Here is a 22,086-nt window from a genome sequence, read left to right on the forward strand (position 1 = left end):
ATACTGTAGTGCTACAAAATATAGTAATCAAAAAAGTGTTGAAATGACTTTCTTTTTAAAGTACAAATAGACATTACTATTAAAGGTAAGGAGGCTGCTTTTCTTGGCATTATAATGGGGTGTGTGTGTGACTTTTAGATTGGAGCATGTCTAAATTGTTACCTAATCTTCCTATCAGTGGTGGGATTCAGCCAGTTTGCACCACTTTGGCAGAACCGGTAGCTAATATTTTGTCGCCCAGGCCCAGAATGGACTTCCAGAAGCAGCATCCACACAGAGAACTGGTTGTTCACATATTTGAATCCCACCACTGCTTCCTGTCCAAAAACAGCTTAGACAAAGAATGGAGCCACCATAGTCTTTGTCAGTCCAAAAACTGGTATCAGACAAGATGCTAGATCAGGTTCAAATATATACAAAGCTTTTATGGCCTGATTTCGCAGCAATTTCTTTAGTATTTTCAAACACTGTTACCCAATCTTCCTATTAAAAAACAGCTTAGACAAAGAATGTAGCCAAATATGTTAACAAATTTTAATTTTAGGGCTTTCTGCTAACATTATATATTGAATTTTCAAAGTATTCCTCCTAAGCTTAAGCCAGAAACAACACTGTGTCTTGAGCATAAGAGAATACTTTGCTGTTTACATTCCCTTCCTTTTTAAAAAATTATGTTTTAAAAGATTGAATTGTCGCTAAAACATATTCCTTGAATAAGCCACATAAAATATGTAAAGTAGATATAAGAAAGTCAATATATCCCTATTAAAATACTAGATTTTTGAGATGTAAAAAAATCAGACCAAAATACATCACTTCAGATTTTTCCCCACCTTTAATATAACATATTGGCTGTACAATTAAATTAAAAACAACCTGAAATTTGTTAAGGAGGGGGAAAAACTAGAATAATGTGGCTGCATAAGTCACACTCTTATGAGAAGGGATGTGTTCAGAATTAACCAATCACATTCAAACTGATGTCAAATAGTGGTCAGCACACACCTGCCATTAATTAAAGTAAGTCTGATCAGCCCATAGAAAGATCAGCTGTTCCAGTAGGACTTTTCTGGTATTTTACTCAAAAAAGTAAAGAGTTGGAAAGTTTCTCTACAGATGATCAAGAACAACATTCAGTGCTTCAGAGTGTGTCAGAGATGCTCAAACAGAACCTTTTTTTGGCAACTCCTTTCAATACAAGTAGTCCTTGTTTAGTGATCACAGCTGTGACCAGCATCTTAGTTACTAAGTGAAAAGCAACTCTGCTTACAATTTTACTTTTTTCCTTACTTTTCCACCCTTTAGGATGCTCAAGTGGTGCTGGGATATTAGCAAGAATGGAATTATGCATTTACATTCATTGGAGAGGATAAGATTACAAGAATTAGCAGGCACACAATGGGGAATATACATTGGTACTGTCTATTTGCCTAGCACACCAGGGGCTGGGCTGCAAGTGTGCTGGGCAAAAACTGGCACTAGCAATAGCACTTAAGACTTATATATCTCTTCACAGTGCTTTACACTCCTCTCCAAGTGGTTTACAGAGTCAGCATACAATCTGGGTCCTCATTTTACCAACCTCGGAAGGATGGAAGGCTGAGTCAACCTTGAGCCAGTGAGAATTGAACTGCCAAACTGCAGCCAGCCAGCAGGCAGCACAAGTAGCCTACAGTACTGCTTTCTAACCATTGCACCACCACGGCTATTAACTAATGCATTCCATTCAATGTGTATTCCCCTTTGTGTGCCTGCTTCTCCTCTTGTAATGTCCTTCCTCTCCAATATCCACACTGAGGTGAAAAAAGGGGAAAAGGTCAGGACAATGCATACTAATTGACTAATGGCAAACATATTTTAATTTTAATTTATTCTACAGGGGCCATTAATTTATTTTTCTTTTAACTTCTGTATTATTGTATTTTATTGTTGTTAGCCGCCCTGAGTCCCATTAATTAATTAATTAATTAATTAATTAATTAATTAATATGACTGAGAGAGAAACCCTTTAAAAGTAATTAAATGTATGCCTTGATTGCAAAATTGTTTTTTTCAGTACTGTCATACCTTTGGTTACTCCATAAGGCAGGCAGTAAGCAAGGTCTACCTGTAGCTGTATCTCTTCTCAGGAGCATACTATGATTCCAGGAACAGGTGTGTTTAGTTTAAGGAATTACAGACAAGACATTGTGCATGTCCCCTACACAATCCACAGTATATTTTTGCCTTTAATCCATAGCATTGCAGAATGCTATGCTAACAGTAGACCACACTGAGATTTTTTTTTCCAATAGGAAGTAAAGCATGAAGGTTTTTTTAAAAGATACTCTGAATACATTGAAAATCTTTTAAAAATGTCTCTTAATTTAAGATACCAGTTTTTAACCAAGTCTCTCTAGATCAGGGCTGGTCAGATTGACAGCTTATACCAGGCTATCCTCTGTAACTGGCTGAGGAATTCTGGGAGTTAAAATCCCACACATATTAAAAACTGCTGAGGTTCAGAAACAATCCGCTAACATCTACATCACATACTGCTCCAGGCTTCACGAACAGGGAAACATCTGCAGGAGAATGTGTTTCATTTCTTCCTGGAAGTGAAGTCTGATTGGTAAGGACCTAGTAAATTATAGATCAGGGATGTCAAACTGCCAGCCCGTGGGCCGGTTGCATCATAAGGCTGCGCCCACCCCAGTTCCGGCAATGCAAAAAACATCGCGATACGTCGCGGCACGTCACGTGATGCAGCGAGTTTGACACCCATGTTATAGTTCTACTAGCACAACCCTAAATGTGTCTTTTCTTCTTTAATTTATAAGGAATTTGCTAAAGGATAGAGGAGGAAAAAAGTGGCACTATTAAACAAGATGACAACAACTTCTCAAACAATTTGGTGTGGAGCTACAGTGCAGAAAAGATCCATCCTGAATTAGATTAGCTCTGTATTACTATTTGGGCTACTTCCTTACCAACATTTACTTCCATACGCTCAATGAAAGCCCACCTGTATATATGTAAAAACAAACAGAAGCACATTGCCATACAGAGCAACAAAATCTCAACAGAAAAAAAAAATGCTGAAGCAAAGGTAACCTGGGAAAGGTTGTGTCCCATGTGACTGCTAATTACCCCTCTAATAGCAGGTGGAGATGTCCCAAAGCTTCTGCTGATGCAGGCATCTTATATGGATGTGCAGGCTGATGCCTCAACATACGGTTGGTAAGATGCCCCTGGGAGAAAAGCTAGGCGGATTAACTACAATCAATGGGTTAGTAAAAAGAAAGAATGAATCTGTACCTTATTACATGGCAAGAGAAAAACTGAAACAGCCCTTAATCAGAAAACCTCAAGTATAAGCACAAATCCTTGCAAAAGCAAAGGTGAAAAAGAAAGGACTGGATGTGTAGCGGGAAGAGGGGCTAAGTACAAAACAAGGCGAAGTATCCTAAGCAAAGCCCCTCGGAAGAAACGAGGTTAAGGAAGGGATGCATTTATTTAGTAGAAAACATTATTAATGTGAATAGTAGGGAGAGATCATTCATTTGCAAAACTATTTTTTTATTGTAATGTCAAATCAGCATTAATCTGGAAGACTGTTTCAGGCACATGATTTGTAATCAAATTGGAAAAAGTGTACCTTTGTCTTTCTGCTTTGTAAGTGCTTGTGAGTTCATCAAATAGTTTCCCATTCATCTCCGTCAGTGTTTTCAGCACATTATATACTAATGCTACAATGGTCCTAGAACAACAGGGTAAGTTGCAAAAGTATTGTTAAGAGATGTATTCTATCATCGAGTCTGATTATCTAGCTTCTGCTTTCACTCTGCCACCATTTTACATAAAAGAAACAATTGCACTTAGTTTTGAAATGATGGGGTCTGCAAACTCAAAGCATGGACATTAGGCTTGTTTGTCTTCAAACTTAAAGCAACAGTGTCGTGGAATTAATATCATAATAAATAGCAGCAAAATTACAATCTAATTTAAGTCAAGGTCAAGGGCATGAGCAAAGGGTGCTGCCCAAATCTAAAGTACAAAATGCAAAATTATATTCATAAGGGATCCTACATTTAGTATTTCAACTAAATTTGCTTGGCAATAAATGAAAAATCAAGGGATAAGATTATCTGAGTAGCAAAATGATTTCCTTGAGAGTGAGTTTCCATTAACATGTAAATTCCTTTATGACTATGACAAACATTTGATTAATTTTAACATAACATTATTTTGATTATAGAATGCCTTTCTAATAAGCTTCCATCAGATTTTTAACTCTGAGATTGAATCTACTGATGTCCATTCTCAGAAAAAACCTCTGCCAGCAGATATTGTGGATAAGAGTTTAGGGACAGAGAAGAGTCCCAAGTCAGTGACTTGAAAGTTGTTTACATAAACCTACATACCATACTGAGCTTCTTAATTGTTTCAGACAGATTTTTAAGTAGTTGGCTGCAGTCATAATTTTAACTACAGGTAGTCCTCAAGTTACGAGTGTAATGGAGCCTGCACATTCCACTCGTAACTTGAAAACTTGTAAAGTGACTCTTGTACCTCGAACGAGATCACTCCCTTGCTCGTTAAAATGCACGGGGCTTGTTAAGTGAGGTATCTCAGGGTGAGGAAGGCCATGGGGGCCTAGTGATGGAACAGGCCGCCAAGGCCCTCCTAACCCACTAAGATACCTCATGCTTCCCCCTCCATTCTTGCCACACTGGACTCGCTTACCTTGAAAAGATCCATCTCCTTTCTGCCACGGTTCCTGCTTTTGAGGGACAGGAGAGTCGATGGAAGACCCTGAGTGCCATAATATTGCACGGGTTCAGGCATTTCACAGAGAATGGGGCCCTGAATTCTTGCACTGTTTGTGGTGCCTGCCTCCTGCTTCCCCCCAACTCCGGAGCCATGCGGCCACCGCCCCAGGAATGGAGATCAGGGGGGCTTCTGCATGCCTCTGGAGGTTGGATCCAGCCCTCGGAGGACTGCTCCAAGCCGCCGCTGCTGCCTGTAACAGAATTTCCAAGGGCCTGATCCAAGCCTCAGAGGGGTTTTCCTAGCCGTTTGCGCCAGGAACGGACGTTGGGGGGGTTCTGCATGCCTTTGGGGCTCTGTTCCGGGTGGCGGCAGCTTGGAGCAGTCCCCTGCGAGCTGGACCCAACCTCCAGAGGCATGCAGAAGCCCCCCCCCACTTCCGTTCCTGTCACAAACGGCTAGGAAAACGCCTCCAAGGCTTGGATCAGACCCTTGAAAGCTCCGTTCCATGCGGCAGCAGCTTGGAGCAGTCCTCTGAGGGCTGGATCCAACCTCCGGAGGCATGCAGAAGCCTCCGCCGGCCTCCGTTCCAGGCCTCTTAGAGGGCTCCGAGGACAACGGGGTCACTTTCTCCCCCAGCGTGGTGAGCTCTGGCGGGCTGGAGGTGGGTGCAAGGGACCTGGCCTTCTCCCTCAGTTAAAGGCTTCAGGCTTGTTGTCAGGCAGAAAGGAGTTGGGGGCAGTAGCAGGAGACAGACACCTTTCACACAGAGAATGAAACTTTCTGAGTTTTGTGATTTGGCGCAACTTCAAGCACTCATGCGAGATCACAAGATTCCATTCTCAGCGCGGAAAACATTTCCAAGCCGACTCTCCTCTCCCTCAAAGGGAAAGAAACCGCGGCAGAGACAATTTTTGCAAGGTAAGTGAGTCTGGCATGGCAGGAAGGGAGGGGAAAGCAGTTGTGAGGAGTGGGTGGGGATAGGATGAATGTTGCAGAGCCACTGCGGTCGCTCGTAAGGGAGAATGACAGCCGTGGTGCTGCAATATTTGTAACTTTGGGACTTGTTTGTAAGCCCTAGGGGGTGCTCATCATGTAACTTCGAAAGAGTGTTAAGTGAACGCTCGTAACTTGGGCATTACCTGTATTCTCTAAAAGTAACATTTTATTGCATTTTGTCTGAAAAGTTAGACATTGACCACAGCAAAGCATTTGACAAAGCCTTTCATGAAATCCTCAATAAAACTGTAAAATATGGCCTAGATGATATCGCTGTTGCATGGATTTATAATTGTATGAATAGCCACTGATAAATGTCTCCTTATCAACCTGGACAGCAGCACAATGTGGAGTGCCACAAATCTGTCTTTGGACCAACCTTTTTATTACCGAACTGGAAGAAGTTTGTTTATTTTTTATTTATTTATTCAACCAGGTGACTGGGTGGGGTTGAGGGAATGAGTACCAAATCTGCAGATGGCACAAAACACTTCAGAAGAGAAAGAGAAGATTTTTTTAAAAAAAATCTACAGAGGTTTAAACTGTAATCCAAATGAAAAATTCTCCTATAACTTAGGGGGGAAAACAAAACAAAAAAAAACAACAATGGAGGAGATCTGCTTGGCAGTAACAACATGGAAAGGATCTGAATGTTCAAGCAGATCACAAATTAAACAATAGTTAATAATTTGATGCAGTTGCTAACCATGCAAATGCTATTTTGGAATATATAGATAGGAGTACAGATTACAGAGATCATGGGATCAAGTAATTGTCCCACTCTATTTTGCCTTGATGAGGTCCCATTCACAACATTATTCTGCTTGGTCACTGAACTCTAAAAAAGGAAATCCATAAACTGGAAGAAGTTCAGAGGATGGTACCAAGATGATACGGACTGGAAATGAAATCCTACGAAGAATAGTTAAAAGAACTGAATAGATTTAGCCTGTGTAAAAGCAGATTGAGGAAAAATATGTCATTAGATGATTTTTCTTTTGCCTTGTGTGAAACTATCAGAGCCCTAGGGTGAAAGTATAAGGAAGTCAGCTCAGATAAGAGATATGAGGTGGATTTTCCTATCATAAGAATTATCAATCAATGGAATAGATTGCCTCATAAAGAGGCGTCTTCTTCATTGGAGGTTGTCAAACATAGATTGGATAGTCATCTATCAGAAAATGCTCTAATGGATCCTGTACTGAGCAGAGGGTTGCACTAGATGAATTGAAGTCACTTCCAACTTTATGATTTTATGACAATGTATAATAAATCATTTCAAAACACATCTTACAAGTAGCAGTATCAATGATTCAGCATTTGCAGTTCTGTGCAAAGTTGTTTCCTCATGCATTTTCATATACACAAGTGCATTCTTTTAACAAACCAAAGGATTTAAGCCCGAACTAATCCACAACACATAAAGGCATTTTAAAAGACTAAACAGTAAGAGGTACATACGGATTCCAGTGTTCTTTGGAGATCTTATATAAACTGCCAAACATAATTGGCAAAATTGTATCAATGTTATCTTCAATCAGACCAAGAATGTATTCATTATTCCAAAAGTAGAGAGCCCTTTCTGCAATCTGAAATAGACATTTAAAATATCAGGATAATGAGATTGGATAATACCTATGTTTAAATATTGAAAATCTAAATTTATACCTGAAAATGTGAACTTGACACACACTTTGCTATCTGTTTAAAAAGAGGCTCTTGTATTTTTCTGAACTGTGTTAGTTCTATTACATCCAGAATTTCTTCAATTTCACCTAAAAACATGACCTGTTACATAGAAAAAATATTTAGGCAAGAAAGGTTTGTATAATTAACATCATTACCATTCAGAAAGACAATTGACTGGAAAAAAATTTTTTTCATCTACTGGTAGGATTTTCTGTAATCTATGCTAATTCTATTTGCCCATTTTTTACATAAATAAAGTATTTTTAATTTGATATAAATTACTGAAACAACCCAGAAGCAGTAGCAACCAACAAACTCCTCATCTTTTAAATATCAGCAATGCTACATATCTGGTATTTTTAGAACCATCTATTGAGATGATTTAGTAAATGATTTAAAAATTATCCAAATTAAAAACTCCTAGGATTTTACAGGGATAAACACAGGTTTACACAGATACTCAGATTGTGATTCAGAGCTAAACTATTGTAAGCACAAATATTCTGCAGCAACTATATTTAAAATAATATATAATTCAGAAAGTCAATATGACTAAAATTCTGTAAAACAAAATGTGAACAATATTTATATATTCTATGCATTATTACGCATAACACTGTACTGTGTACTACTATAACATGAAAAAGGTACAAATACATTAAGTATCTTTTTACAGTAGGATTCCAATAGTCATTTAATTCTTAAAACACAACATTTAACTATTTCCAATTTAATACAGTGTAATACTTATTTCTTAAGAGTATGCAGGGCACGTTTCCTCCCAGCCTGAAATTTGCATGCAAGACTCAGATCTGTTTTTCTCAAGGTCCGTAAATAGGCAGCACACTAGAAAAGTAATGAAAACTCTACAAACTCCCTTCCAAAGGACAGTTTTGAAGTGTATCAGCCTGGGGAAGTGTGCATTGGAAGGAGTTACAAAGAGAATACTCATGTTCTGCATAATAACCTGTCATGCTGCCTTATCATAGCCAGGTAAGTAAGAACTCTAATCCCAGAGGATTCTTGCAAATAAGGGCCATAGTTAAGGCTCTCCTTAGGGTGCCAAGATAATTTTCTTAAGATGAAAATGGAGACTTTATGCATTATCCTTATTACAGCTGGGATAAACCTACTCAGCTATAGTAAACTGATTTTTAGTATAATGCTTTAGAAAAATAATAAAACTTACCTCTTTCTGGCTGCATATTTTTGGCCAAAATTTCAGCAGTCCTCTGATAACCTGGGTTGCAAAAATGAGAACTCATCAGAGCATATCTATGAAAACTGATACCGGTACTTGAATGATGACAATGCTGTCTTTAGATTTACTAAATTCAATCATTTTGTTCAATGTATTTGACATAGATGTATCACCAAAAATGGAATTTGTCCCAACTATATTGCAAAGTTTTTTTTCATTTTTCATTTTTAAACGAGAGATAACAGATTAATGAATTACTACATTCACTCATCATATTAAGCCATAATAGGTTAACAATGATTTCTTGAATTTAAGGATACAGTGAGGGGGAAAATTATTTGATCTCCTGCTGATTTTGTACATTTGCCCACTGACAAAGAAATGATCACACTATAATTCTAATAGTAGGTTTATTTTCCCCTTCATGGATTACTGCCTTGTCGTGGTGAAGGGGCTTGTGTAATTCAATGAAGCTATGACCTATGCCATGCAAGGCCACCCAAGACAGACAGGTTATAGCAGAGAGTTCTGACAAAACGTGATCCACTGGAGAAGGAAATGGCAACCCACTCCAGTATTTTTGCCATGAAAACCCCATGGACACTACCAAAAGGCAAAAAGATATGACGCTGGAAGATGAGCCTCTCAGGTAGGAAGGTGTCCAATATGTTACTGGGGAAGAGCAGAGGGCTAGTACTAGTAGCACCAGAAAGAATGAAGTGACTGGGCCAAAGCTGAAAGGACACTCAGCTGTGGATGTATCTGGTGGTAAAAGGAAAGTCTGATGCTGTAAAGATTTTTTCTCCATAGGAACCTGGAATGTAAGATCCATGAATCAAGGCAAGCTGGATGTGGTCAAAAAAGAGATGACAAGCCTGAACATCGATATCTTAGGAATCAACGAACAAAAATGGACAGGAATGGGTGAATTTAATTCAGATGACCATCAGGTATACTACTGCGGGCATGAATCCCTCAGAAGAAATGGAGTAGCCTTCATAGTCAATAAAAGAATAGGAAAAGCAATACTGGGATACAATCCCCAAAATGACAGAATGATCTCAGTTCGACTCCAAGGCAAACCATTCAATATCACAGTGGTCCAAGTCTATGCCCGAACCACCAGTGCTGAAGATGAAATTGACCGATTCTATGAAGCCTTACAGCACCTTATAGAATTAACACCAAAAAATGATGTCCTTATCACCATGGGGGATTGGAATGCTAAAATACGAAGCCAAAAGATAACCGGAATAACAGGCAAGTTTGGCCTTGGAGTACAAAATGAAGCAGGGCACAGGCTGATACAATTTTGTCAAGAGAAAATGATGGTCATAGCAAACACTCTTTTCCAACAACCCAAGAGACGGCTCTACACATGGACACAGAAATAAGACTGATTATGTGCTCTGCAGCCAAAGAGAAGCTCTATACAGTCAGTAAAAACAAGACCAGGAGCTCACTGTGGCTCAGACCATGAGCTTCTTGTTGCAAAATTTAGGCTTAAACTGAAGAAAGTAGGGAAAAGCACTAGGCCACGTGTTCTGAACCAGCCCTCTTCTAACAAACCCCTTATCAGAAAGAAGAGACTGGAGAGCGTCCAAGGCTAAAAGGCTTCTGCCAAGATTTAATTACGCAGTTAACAAAAACACTAGAGCTTGTCTTCTCAAGCGGAAAAGTTGCTTTCAGCAACCAGCCCCTCCCCAAACACTCCTTTTATAGAGAGCTCAGGGCGTGGTCTCCCTGTGCCTCCTCCCGAGGAGTCCCATAGCCTTTCTTTGTTTGTTCCTGCTCGACTGCCTCCTGCGTCGGGCGTCCTTGAACAGGGCCAGCTGTGGGTCATCATCCTCCGCACTCTCGGGCTCACGCAGCTGAGAAGAGGTCCCCGGCTGAGGACTCTGCAAAGCCTCCAAACCATCATCAGCCGGTTCGTCTCCCTCCTCCCCCTCATCTGAGTCCTCCGATACGTCGGAGCCGGCTGTTGGACCCACAGGCTGGCCCTGAGTCACAACACCACGTGACAAACAGATTTAAGGAATTATATCTGATAGACAGAGTGCCTGAAGAACTATAGACGGAGGTTCGCAACATTGTACAAGAGGTAGCAACTAAAACCATCCCAAAGAAAAAGAAATGCAAGAAAGCAAAATGGCTGTCTGAGGAAGCTTTGTAAATAGCTGAGGAAAGGAGGGAAGTGAAAGGCAAGGGAGAAAAAGAAAGATACGCCCAATTGAATGCAGAATTCCAGAGAATAGCTAGAAGAGATAAGAATGCCTTCTTAAATGAACAGTGCAAACAAATAGAAGAAAACAATAGAATAGGGAGGACCAGAGATCTCTTCAAGAAAATTGGAGAGATGAAGGGAACGTTTCATGCAAAAATGGGCATGATAAAGGACCAAAATGGCAGGGAACTAACAGAGGCAGAAGAGATTAAGAAGAGGTGGCAAAATTACACAGAAGAACTATACAAGAACGAGCTTAACATCCCCGATAACCACGATGAGGTGGTCACTGACCTCGAGCCAGACATCCTAGAACGTGAAGTGAAGTGAAGTGGGCCTTAGGAAAGCTGAGCAACAACAAAGCTAGTGGAGGTGAGAGTATTCCAGCTGAGCTATTCAAAATCTTAAAAGACGATGCAGTAAAAGTTGCCAGCAAATTTGGAAAACTCAACAGTGGCCACAGGATTGGAAAAGATCAGTTTACATTCCAATTCCAAAGAAAGGCAGTGCCAAAGAATGTTCAAACTATTGCACTCATTTCACATGCTAGTAAAGTTATGCTTAAAATCCTACAAGCTAGACTCCAGCAGTATGTGGATCGAGAACTACCAGAAGTACAGGCAGGATTTTGAAGAGGCAGAGGAACTAGAGATCAAATTGCCAACATACGCTGGATCATGGAGAAAGCTAGGGAGTTCCAGAAAAACATCTACTGCTTCATTGACTATGCTAAAGACTTCGATTGTGTGGATCACAACAAACTGTGGCAAGTTCTTAAAGAGATGGGAGTACCAGACCATCTTATTTGTCTCTTGAGAAACCTATATGTGAGCCAAGAAGCAACAGTGAGAACTGGACACGGAACCACTAATTGGTTTAAAATTGGGAAAGGAGGCCGGAAAGGCTGTATACTGTCGCCCTGCCTATTTAACTTATATGCAGAGCACACCATGAGAAAGGCAGGGCTAGATGACTCAAAAGTTGGAATTAAGATTGCCGGGAGAAATATCAACAACCTAAGATATGCAGATGATACTACTCTAATGGCAGAAAGTGAAAAGGGTGCGGGTGAAGAAGGAGAGTGCAAAAGTTGGGTTGAAACTTAACATTAAAAAAACCAAGATCATGGCATCCGTCCCTCTCAATTCCTGGCAAATAGATGGGGAGGAAATGGAGGTAGTGACAGATTTTATTTTCCTGGGCTCCAAGATCATCACAGATGGGGACTGCAGCCAAGAAATTAAAAGACACTTGCTCCTGGGGAGGAAAGCCATGGCAAATCTAGACAGCACACTAAAAAGCAGAGACATCACCCTGCCAACAAAAGTGCATATAGTCAAGGCTATGGTCTTCCCAGTTGCAATGGATGGCTGTGAAAGTTGGACCATAAGAAAGGCTGAGCGCCAAAGAATTGAAGCCTTTGAACTATGGTGCTGGAGAAGACTCCTGCGAGTTCCTCTGACTGCAAGACAATCAAACCAGTCAGTCCTAGAGGAGATCAACCCTGACTGCTCTTTAGAAGGCCAGATCCTGAAGTTGAAACTCAAATACTTTGGCCACCTAATGAGAAGGAAGGGCTCACTGGAGAAGAGCCTAATGCTGGGAAAGATTGAGGGCAAGAGAAGAAAGGGATGACAGAGAATGAGGTGGCTGGATGGAGTAACTGAAGCAGTAGGTGTGAGCTTAAATGGACTCCAGAAGATGGTAGAGGCCAGAAAGGCCTGGAGGAACATTGTCCATGGGGTCACGATGGGTCGGACACAACTTTGCAACTAACAACAACAACAACAACACAGGTTTATTTTAACAGTGAGAGATAGAATAACAACAAAAATCCAGAAAAACACATTTCAAAAAAGTTATAAATTGATTTGCATTTTAATGAGTGAAATAAGTATTTGATCCCCTATCAATCAGCAAGATTTCTGGCTCCCAGGTGTCATTTATACAGGTAAGAAGCTGAGATTAGGAGCACTCTCTTAAAGGGAATGCTCCTAATCTCAGCTTGTTACCTGTATAAAAGACACCTGTCCACAGAAGCAATCAATCAATCAGATTCCAAACTCTCCAAAGAGCTGTCCAAGGATGTCAGGGACAGGATTGTGGGCCTACACAAGGCTGGAACGGGCTACAAGACTATCGCCAAGCAGCTTGGTGAGAAGATGACAACATCTTTATTATTCGCAAATGGAAGAAACACAAACTAACTGTCAATCTCCCTCGGTCTGGGACTCCATGCAAGATCTCACCTTGTGAAGTTTCAATTATCATAAGAACGGTGAGAAATCAGCCCAGAACTACACAGGAAGATCTTGTCAATGATCTCAAGGCAGTTCAAACCATAGTCACCAAGAAAACAATTGGTAACACAATACACCGTGAAGGACTGAAATCCTGCAGTGCCCACAAGGTCGCCCTGCTCAAGAAAGCACACGTACAGGCCCGTCTGAAGTTTGCCAATGAACATCTGAATGATTCAGAGGAGAACTGGGTGAAAGTGTTGTGGTCAGATGAGACCAAAATCGAGCTCTTTGGCATCAACTCAACTTGCCGGGTTTGGAAGAGGAGGAATGCTGTCTGTGACCCCAACACCATCCCCATCGTCAAACATGAAAGGGGAAACATTATGCTTTGGGGGTGTTTATCTGCTAAGGGGACAGGACAACTTCACTGCATCAAAGGGACAATGGACAGGACCATGTACCATTAAATCTTGGGTGAGAACCTCCTTCCCTCAGCAAGGGCATTGAAAATGGGTCATGGATGGGTATTCCAGCATCACAATGACCCAAATACATGGCCAAGGCAACAAAGGAGTGGCTAAAGAAGCACATTAAGGTTCTGGAGTGACCTAGCCAGTCTCCAGACCTTAATCCCATAGAAAATCTGTGGAGGCAGCTGAAGATTCAAGCTGCCAAATGTCAGCCTTGAAACCTTAATGACTTGGAGAGGATCTGCAAAGAGGAGTGGGACAAAATCCCTCCTGAGATGTGTGCAAACCTGGTGGCCAACTACAAGAAACGTCTGACCTCTGTGACTGCCAACAAGGGTTTTGCCACCAAGTACTAAGTCACGTTTTGCAAAGGGGTCATATATTTATTTCACTCATTAAAATGCAAATCAATTTATAACTTGTTTGAAATGCGTTCTTCTGGATTTTTTTGTTGTTGTTATTCTGTCTCTCACTGTTAAAATAAACCTACCATTAAAATTATAGACTGATCATTTCTTTGTCAGTGGGCAAATGTACAAAATCCCACACTGTAACTGACTGGGTTTATACAACAAATGCAGACAAACACATCAATTTAGAGCTCAGTCAGACATAATGCCTGCATGTAACCAGTGGTGGGATTGAAATAAGTGAACAACCGGTTCTCTGTGTGGATGCCGCTTCTGGAAGTCCATTCTGGGCCTGGACATTTTTTTAAAATAAAATCCCTACATATTTTCTAGAACAGGGGTCCCCAAGCCCTCTGGCTGTTAGGAAATGGACCGCACAGCTGGACATGAGCAGCAGGAGAATAAGCAAAATCAAAAACATCCATCTCCCTTGGCCCGTGGAAAAACCGTCTTCCCAAAAACCGGTCTGTGGTGCCAAAAAGGTTGGGGACCACTGCTCTAGAATTTCCATTGCCTGTCCTTTCCCTATTTAAGTATATTTCTCAATCATTCCTTAACTAGACTATTCTGTGGAAAACACAATTCACAGAAAAAATGTATCTGTTGCATTAATATAACAAACTGTATACTGGTAATTACTGCAGTTATAAATTACTGGATAAGTTGATTCAGTATGACAGCATAAGGCTGATTTTAGAAATATCTTAGAATTAAAATACACTTTATAACTAGTAGTTGAAAGCCAGTGAGTCGCTTTAGAAGCAAAGCACTTCTAAAGTGAAACAAATGAAGTTTGCCATGGGCACTAAGTCTCTTCTATTAATTTCTGGGGCACATTCCTATTCTATTGATACACTGTAAATAATGATAGGATGTTCTTTATAGGGTTCATATGAATTGTGATTTCTTCCTGAAAACTCTAGCTGCTGAATCACATTGGTACAGAAGTGTGGATAATCATTATTATTTACTAGATCTAAGTTTGCTAGGTCCAAGTTTGAGCTATATTGCAAAAGTTCAAAGAGAGACAAAAACAATAATACTTACCGGCTCTGTTAATGTCATATCTTTTTCCAAGAACTGAACAACACAGTATGCCAGCTTAAAAAAAGTTTTTTGAAAATTCATAATTCATTACAGCATTATTAAATTCTCATAATTTCAACAAGATATTATCTGTAACATATTCTTTGTATGGTCATCTGTCATTCATATGTATGTCTATGAAGATTCTCATTCATCCAGGTCCATAGTTGTCCCAAAGATGCTTTTTCACAAGGCAACTAGACTTTCTCGTTCTTTTTTTTTAAAGACATTTCACTTCTCATCCAAGAAGCTTCTTCTGTTCTGACTGGATGGTGGGGAATAGACTGAGACTATCACAGTAATGAAGAAACGACTGCTACAAACCAACCAACCTCAGTCCAGACCACATATATTCCATGCTGGACCTCTGCCTGACCACTACCTATTTTTAATACAATGAAGGTTTCTACAGAAAAAATCATGGCTGTGCCATCAGTTCACCTGTGTCCCCCATTGTGGCCAATCTCTACATGGAAGAGGTAGAAACCAAAGCCCTAAACTCGTTCACAGGAATTGGTAGTATTCACTAAACATATCCACTCGGTGGACAGATACATAAAATTCACACAGGAAGATGTTAAGAAAAAGAGTTTAGCCTTCCTGGACTGTGCAGTACACATTAAGGAAGACAGAAGCCTTAAATTGAAATTTACAGAAAACTTACACACACAGATCAATATTTACATTTTGATTCTCACCACCCACTGGAGCACAAAATGGGAGTTATCAGAACCCTACATCACCAACCTGAAGGCCTGCCTACCAGCAAAGATGTGAAAGAAAAAGAACTAAAACACATCAAGGAAGCCCTCAGAACTTGTAGCTATCCCAAGTGGGCCTTCATCAAATCCCAAAGAAGACCCAGCAGGAACTCCTCCATAATAGACAAAGAAGACAATAATAAATGAAGCAACATTGTCATTTCATACATTGCAGGAATATCAGAAAAGCTCAGGAGGGTCTTCAATCAACACAACATGCATGCGCACTTCAAACCCAAGAATACATTAAGGCAGAAGCTTGTCCATCCCAAGGATGAAACACCCAGACACAAACTGAGCAATGTGGTACATGCAGTACAATGCAGTGAGCCATGTGCAAATCTGTACATTGGGGAAACAAAACAACCACTTTATAAACATATGGCACAACATAGGACAACAAACCCATCAAGACAAGATTCAGCAGTCCATCTGCATTTAAAAGACAAAGGCCACTTTTTCAATGACAGCAAAGTCCACATTTTGGACAGAGAGGACCACTGGTTTGAGAGGGGTCAAAGAGGCCATCTATGTCAAAACTGAACAGCCCTCTCTTTTTTTTTATTGAAAAGTTTTACAATACATTTTTGAATACAAACCCCCCCTCCTCCCCCCAACCCCTCCCTCCCCTCCCCTCCCCCTTCCCTGACTTCCCAGAGCTGAATACAGGGTATAAAAATACAAACAAACATAATCTAAAATATGCTAACAACAATAAAACATTAAATTCTATCGCACTTTAACTCACCATCGTCAAAATATTAATAAAATAACTACTAACTAGTTATACATCATATAGATCCACTACTTATTCAAATGCTAAATGAAACTTTTTAGTCCCATATTTATTCTGAATATAATCAATCCATCTCCTCCATTCCACAATGTATCTCTGTTGCGATTGGTCTTTCAAATACGCTGAAATCTTTGCCATCTCCGCCAAGTTAGAAACTTTTAAAGTCCACTCTTCTATAGTCGGCAGTTCTTCCTTCTTCCAATATTGCGCTACTAAAAGTCTCGCTGCCGTAATTAAATTCAACATCAACTTAATATCTATAACAGTAGTATCTGCAATAATACCCAATAAAAACAATTGTGGACAAAACGTTATCCTTTTCTTAAATATCTTTTGCATATTCCACCAAATTTTAATCCAAAAAGCTTTAACCTTATTACAAGTCCACCATATATGAAAATACGTTGCATCCTCACAACCACACCTCCAACAATTGGGCTGGCAATTCGGATACATACTTGCTATTTTTTAGGATCTAAATGCCATCTATAAAACATTTTATAAAAATTCTCTCTTAAATTTTGGGCCTGTGTGAATTTCACATTTCTAACCCAAATCTTTTCCCAAGTATCCATTGTTATAACTTCTTGAAAATTCTGAGCCCACTTTATCATACAGTCTTTGACAAGTTCCGTTTCTGAATCAATTTCTATCAATGCATTATATATCCTTTTTATATGTGCTTGACCTTGATCTCTGATTTGCTTTACCAAGTTTTCATCAGTCATCGAAAAACCAGTTTTCTGATCCTCTTTCCATCTAGCCTGTAATTGCCCATACTGAAACCAAGTTTGTACAATCTTTTCTTCTTTTAAAATATTATATGGCTTTAATTGCCATACATTCCTTTCTAAACTTAAGATTTCCTTATATGTAGTCTCATCATGTTTAAATCCCACATTTATATTTTCTATTGCGTGTTTAGGTATTGCCCAAATGGGTATCTTGTAGTTTAACTTATGTCTATACTTTTTCCAAACTCGCAACGGAGCTGAACAGCCCTCTCTTAACAGAGGGGGAGGGATACAACTGTCAAAGCAAAAACATCTATCTCCAGTCTACAACACAATCCTTTCAACAGTTCCAAGAAGGCTCAACACCCATTTGCACTACTCAAGTGACTCTGATGACACACATAAACCTCCAAGTGGCCTCAATGACTCTCTAAAGAATGCAAATGACCAGCTGTCTGCAAGGAGTATAAATCCTTCCATTCCCCACCATCCAGTCAGAGATGAAGAAGCTTCTTGGATGAGAAGTGAAATTTCTTCAAAGAAAAACAAGAAATATATAACAAAACTTCCATTTTGAAAAATACAGACTCTTATAAGCATCATGTAGCACAGGATCACAATGAATGCCACAAAGTTGTCAAGCACAAAGAGGAACATTTCCCAAGTGCCACACGCTGATTGCATCATCAGATGACTCTCAAAGGGCAGATAATTACTATTTAGTATTATTGGTTAATACCCTGTTTAACTCTTCTATCAAATACCTTGGGAAGCAGAGATTTCAAGCTATGCCTGTAGGAGCATACAGGTAAGTTATTTTTAAAATTACAATATACAATCAATAATAGATACTATAAATTCAAAAGTACAAGTAGCTGAGGAAAAACATTTATTTTACAATATTGGTTCATAATTAGCAGTGTGGAAATAAATATTCATTCTGATTTTCCACTGTGTGAAGTATATTAAAGTTACGTATCTTTAAATAATGACTACTGCCCCTTAAAAATTCAACGTGCAATTAAATAACTGCAATATTTTATTTCCTTGGTTCAACATACCTGTGCGTGAAATAGAGCTAATCCCTTTGCAGTATGCATGGGAATAAGAACCTTCAGAAGGAACTGTTTATGTTCAGCTTTCAGTGGCAATGCAAAACCATTGATAATACTGAGAAGAAAAAACAGATTCAATATGAAAACGTACTGTATACTACAGCAATTCGTGTATTTTTTAAGTTTACATTTTATTCTGAAGATTGTGAATAACATTATTCCTCTAAATGCATAGAACAAGACCAGCTCTATTTTCCACAGGGTAATAAGGACCAGTGACTTTTCCAATCTTTTTGCTGAAGTTAGTAGCTACAAATAAGCAAATCCTACATGCTGCTTGTTTGTATCCACTACTTTGGCTGCTTGACTCCCCATATTAGCACCAACTGCACATTCAACCAACCGAGAAAAAAGTGCTTTAAGTAGGATAGAAATTAAATAACTGCAGATTCAGTTCTCCAATTTGCACCAACTTGAGGTCATTTCTAAGACTTCCACTTTATGAAAAAATTTACAAATAAAAAAAACACATTTGGAACTGCAGGAAAAATTGTAACTGTTCCATTAAATGTAAAATTAATTACATGCAGTTTATGGACCTCATACAGCTTTAGGCATGGGGGATTTCTGCTAATATCATGAGATTTTCATTTTCTTTTTTCCTCCCCTTTTTTTCTGGCCAAATCTATCAAACCCTGTTTGAAAGTAAAAAGGGAAAGGAAGGTATCAGGTTAGCAGTATCTGTTCTACAGGCAGTCTTGCTTAATGACCAGTTGCTTAGCCAACGGTTGAAGTTACAACAATCCCCGAAAACTTACTATGACCAAGATTAAATGTTTTGGCATCCATCCCCTCTCAAACGATCGTGATTGCATTTTGGACTCTCGGCAACCAGCCCTCATTTATATCACATGTCCACAATTTACTAGTTTCTTACAGGAAATCAGTCATTACTTCTGGTTTCTAGCAAAAATCACCCATTGTAAACAACAGGCTTGTTTTATGACTGCTACAAAAAAAGACATAAATCAGGACAGTCATGTATGATGACCTGTTAAAAACTGACTCAACTTACAAGTATAACTGTGGGCTCAATTACAGTTATTCAGTCAAGGTCTATCTACATTGCAGACACATAACTGTGATATTGCATACTGCCTAACATATTTTAATTGTTTGTTTATATATGATGTCCCCATATGGCAATTCTACAAGTCATCTGAACTTCACAGTACACCTCTTTAATGTTTTCTGGAAGCATATTTACTCAAATACCTGATTTTATAAGGCCAGTAACAATGTCCATATGGAATCTTCTTGCAAAGCTCTTGGTCCTCCCAGGAGTATATTAATTCCAAGAGCTGATTCCAGTTACAGCAGCTTTATCTCCCCGGCAGACCTGATAATGACTGAGTTGGTGACAATAACTGTAAGCACTGGGTTTTTGTTTTTTTTCCAACTTGATGCAAATCTTGGTCCTTCCTAACTGCAATGAAGAAATCAACCTACCTCCCCAGTATCTCAAGTAGCTCAGCAACACCATTGAAATGTTCTGTTTCATATATAAACCTGTTTTAAAAAATTACAGTTAATGTTTCACCAAAAACTGAAGAGGAAAATACAGTTAAATATTAAAAAGTTCTCCACATGACAGTTGAGGGATTAGTATTTTTCCTGAAAACTCAGGAAAAGCAGAATGCACCTTCTATTTGATGTAAGAAATTTGCCTTAAAATAGCTCTTATACATCATGGGGAAAATCCAAAGCAGATCACAACAACCCTCCAGAACAGAGACGGGTAACCCACAACCCACAAATGGTCCCAAACAGGCCTACTTCTAGCTCCAGAGCTCCCTCAGAAACCAGGCATAAAAAAGATGCTTTAACCTTCTGAATCCTTTGCAACCTTTACAACTAAAAAAACCCCTCAAGTAATTAAGTCAATTTGTCCTGTGGGAGAGTTGGGGGCAAACTACCCAAAGCCTTTCAGAAGTTTAACTTCAAATATGCTATTAGTGCATTAAGAATAAATTGTGGGTTATTAATTCTGTACTTTTTAAAGTACAAATTTAATATATGCAAAAGTTGGCAGTAAGATTGTAAACAATATATATTATACCTGAAAAAAATATTGTTGATTTGTTTCCTGATGAATGCTCTTAATCCAAGGAATTTGCCATAAATTCGATGAAGTACTGTTTTTAGAAAGTCACGCTCTCGTGGATCTTCACTGTCAAAAAGCTCCAACAGCTATTAATAAAGTATTGTTTATTACTTCAATAAGTACCTATTGGTATACAAATTCAACCAAATTTATTCCACACCTTCCCACATAAACTAAGGTAAGTTCAAGATGGCTTCAACAATACAATGCCAACAATAAACAATTTGCCAATCTATGGCAGGGAGCTCATAGGATAAAATTTTCAGAAGGTCAAGATTAGCAAGTGCTTAGAAATACGAACAGTCTTACTGGTCATAGGCAAACAAATTCAATAACAAGGAAATGCTAAACTGAGACTAACCAAACCACAGTTACTGTGTGGTGGCACTGTAATTATTGCTAACAAATGCAGTGTGTATTGCCTCATCTTAAAAATAAGGAACAGAACTAATATTATTTATGTAATAATGCATTTCTATACCTTAATAATGTTTACGTAGGATATGCAAATCCCACTATACAGTTATCTTTGCCATAATTTTTTTAAAAAATCAATGTAATACAGAATGACAATTCAATAGTGCCAGTCTTACATGTCTTACAGGTTACTCTTTTATTTCTCCCTCTGTTTAACACAGGGGGTTCAAACTGTCGGCCCGTGGGTTGGATGCATCATAGCGAAACCGCAGCCACCCCATTGCCAGCAATGGCAAAAAAGTCACAATACGTCGTGACCCGTCATGTGAAGTTGCGAGTTTGACACCCCTGGTTTAACAATATAAGGGATGCTGGCTTAAACTCTGATCTCTGATTTGAGGGAAACCACTAATAGAGTCAATTTTTATCTGTGCTCCTCCTGAAACACACCAAATTGTGCCGCACTGTTTGGAACATATTCTTCAACAGTAGTTAGAAGGGAAATGTGTGCACACTCTCCAATTGTGGGAGTGGGGTGTATGGGCAGGGGGTTGAACTAGAAGACCACCAAGGTCCCTTCCAACCCTATGATTCTATGTATTTTACAACAGTATGGGAAGAAAGATACATAACCGCTTTTCAACTCAAAAGGAATATCCTCAAAAAATGTCATTTCTTCCCTTTTTATAGTTTACATAGTAAACATGCTTGTCTAAAAATATTCCTACAAAACAAAATGAATCTTCCATCCGCAAAAGCAACATTTACATTAAAAAATATCAATCTAAGCTTAAAACTATATATTTCAGATGAATATTTACCTGCTGTACAAATTTCTGGTCAATATGACGTTTTGCAATGCTGGGTTGGAAATCAGGACTTTCTAAAAACCTTAGTAAAAATTCATACACCAGCTATGAAAGAATAAAATAAATGTTATAAAAAATACTTTCATATGCAATACATTTCATGTACATTGGCAAAGCCCATTAGAAAATACAGAAACCCATTTCAATAAAATTCAGCATGCTAATATTAGCATATTAACTAGCATATTAACAGTTCAGGCTCTTATGACCCACTACTAT

At 39.0% G+C, this 22,086-nt stretch overlaps 1 protein-coding gene across 1 annotated transcript in view; it reads right to left on the reverse strand.

Annotated features, from left to right (window-relative positions):
- The window catches only part of PPP2R5A (protein phosphatase 2 regulatory subunit B'alpha), a 54,248-nt gene that overhangs the window by 3,863 nt on the left and 28,299 nt on the right, over positions 1-22,086 (reverse strand). Inside the window, exons 4-12 of the mRNA XM_083379521.1 lie at positions 21,820-21,912; positions 20,537-20,667; positions 19,927-19,986; positions 18,424-18,532; positions 15,033-15,086; positions 8,627-8,677; positions 7,417-7,536; positions 7,210-7,337; positions 3,638-3,739 (exon numbers count right to left, since the gene is read on the reverse strand). Coding sequence (XP_083235647.1) covers positions 3,638-3,739; positions 7,210-7,337; positions 7,417-7,536; positions 8,627-8,677; positions 15,033-15,086; positions 18,424-18,532; positions 19,927-19,986; positions 20,537-20,667; positions 21,820-21,912 — 848 coding nt within the window. The remainder of the gene's footprint in view (positions 1-3,637; positions 3,740-7,209; positions 7,338-7,416; positions 7,537-8,626; positions 8,678-15,032; positions 15,087-18,423; positions 18,533-19,926; positions 19,987-20,536; positions 20,668-21,819; positions 21,913-22,086) is intronic.

This window comes from Vipera ursinii (assembly GCF_947247035.1).
Source record: "Vipera ursinii genome assembly, chromosome: 1".
Taxonomy (NCBI): Eukaryota; Metazoa; Chordata; class Lepidosauria; order Squamata; family Viperidae; genus Vipera; species Vipera ursinii.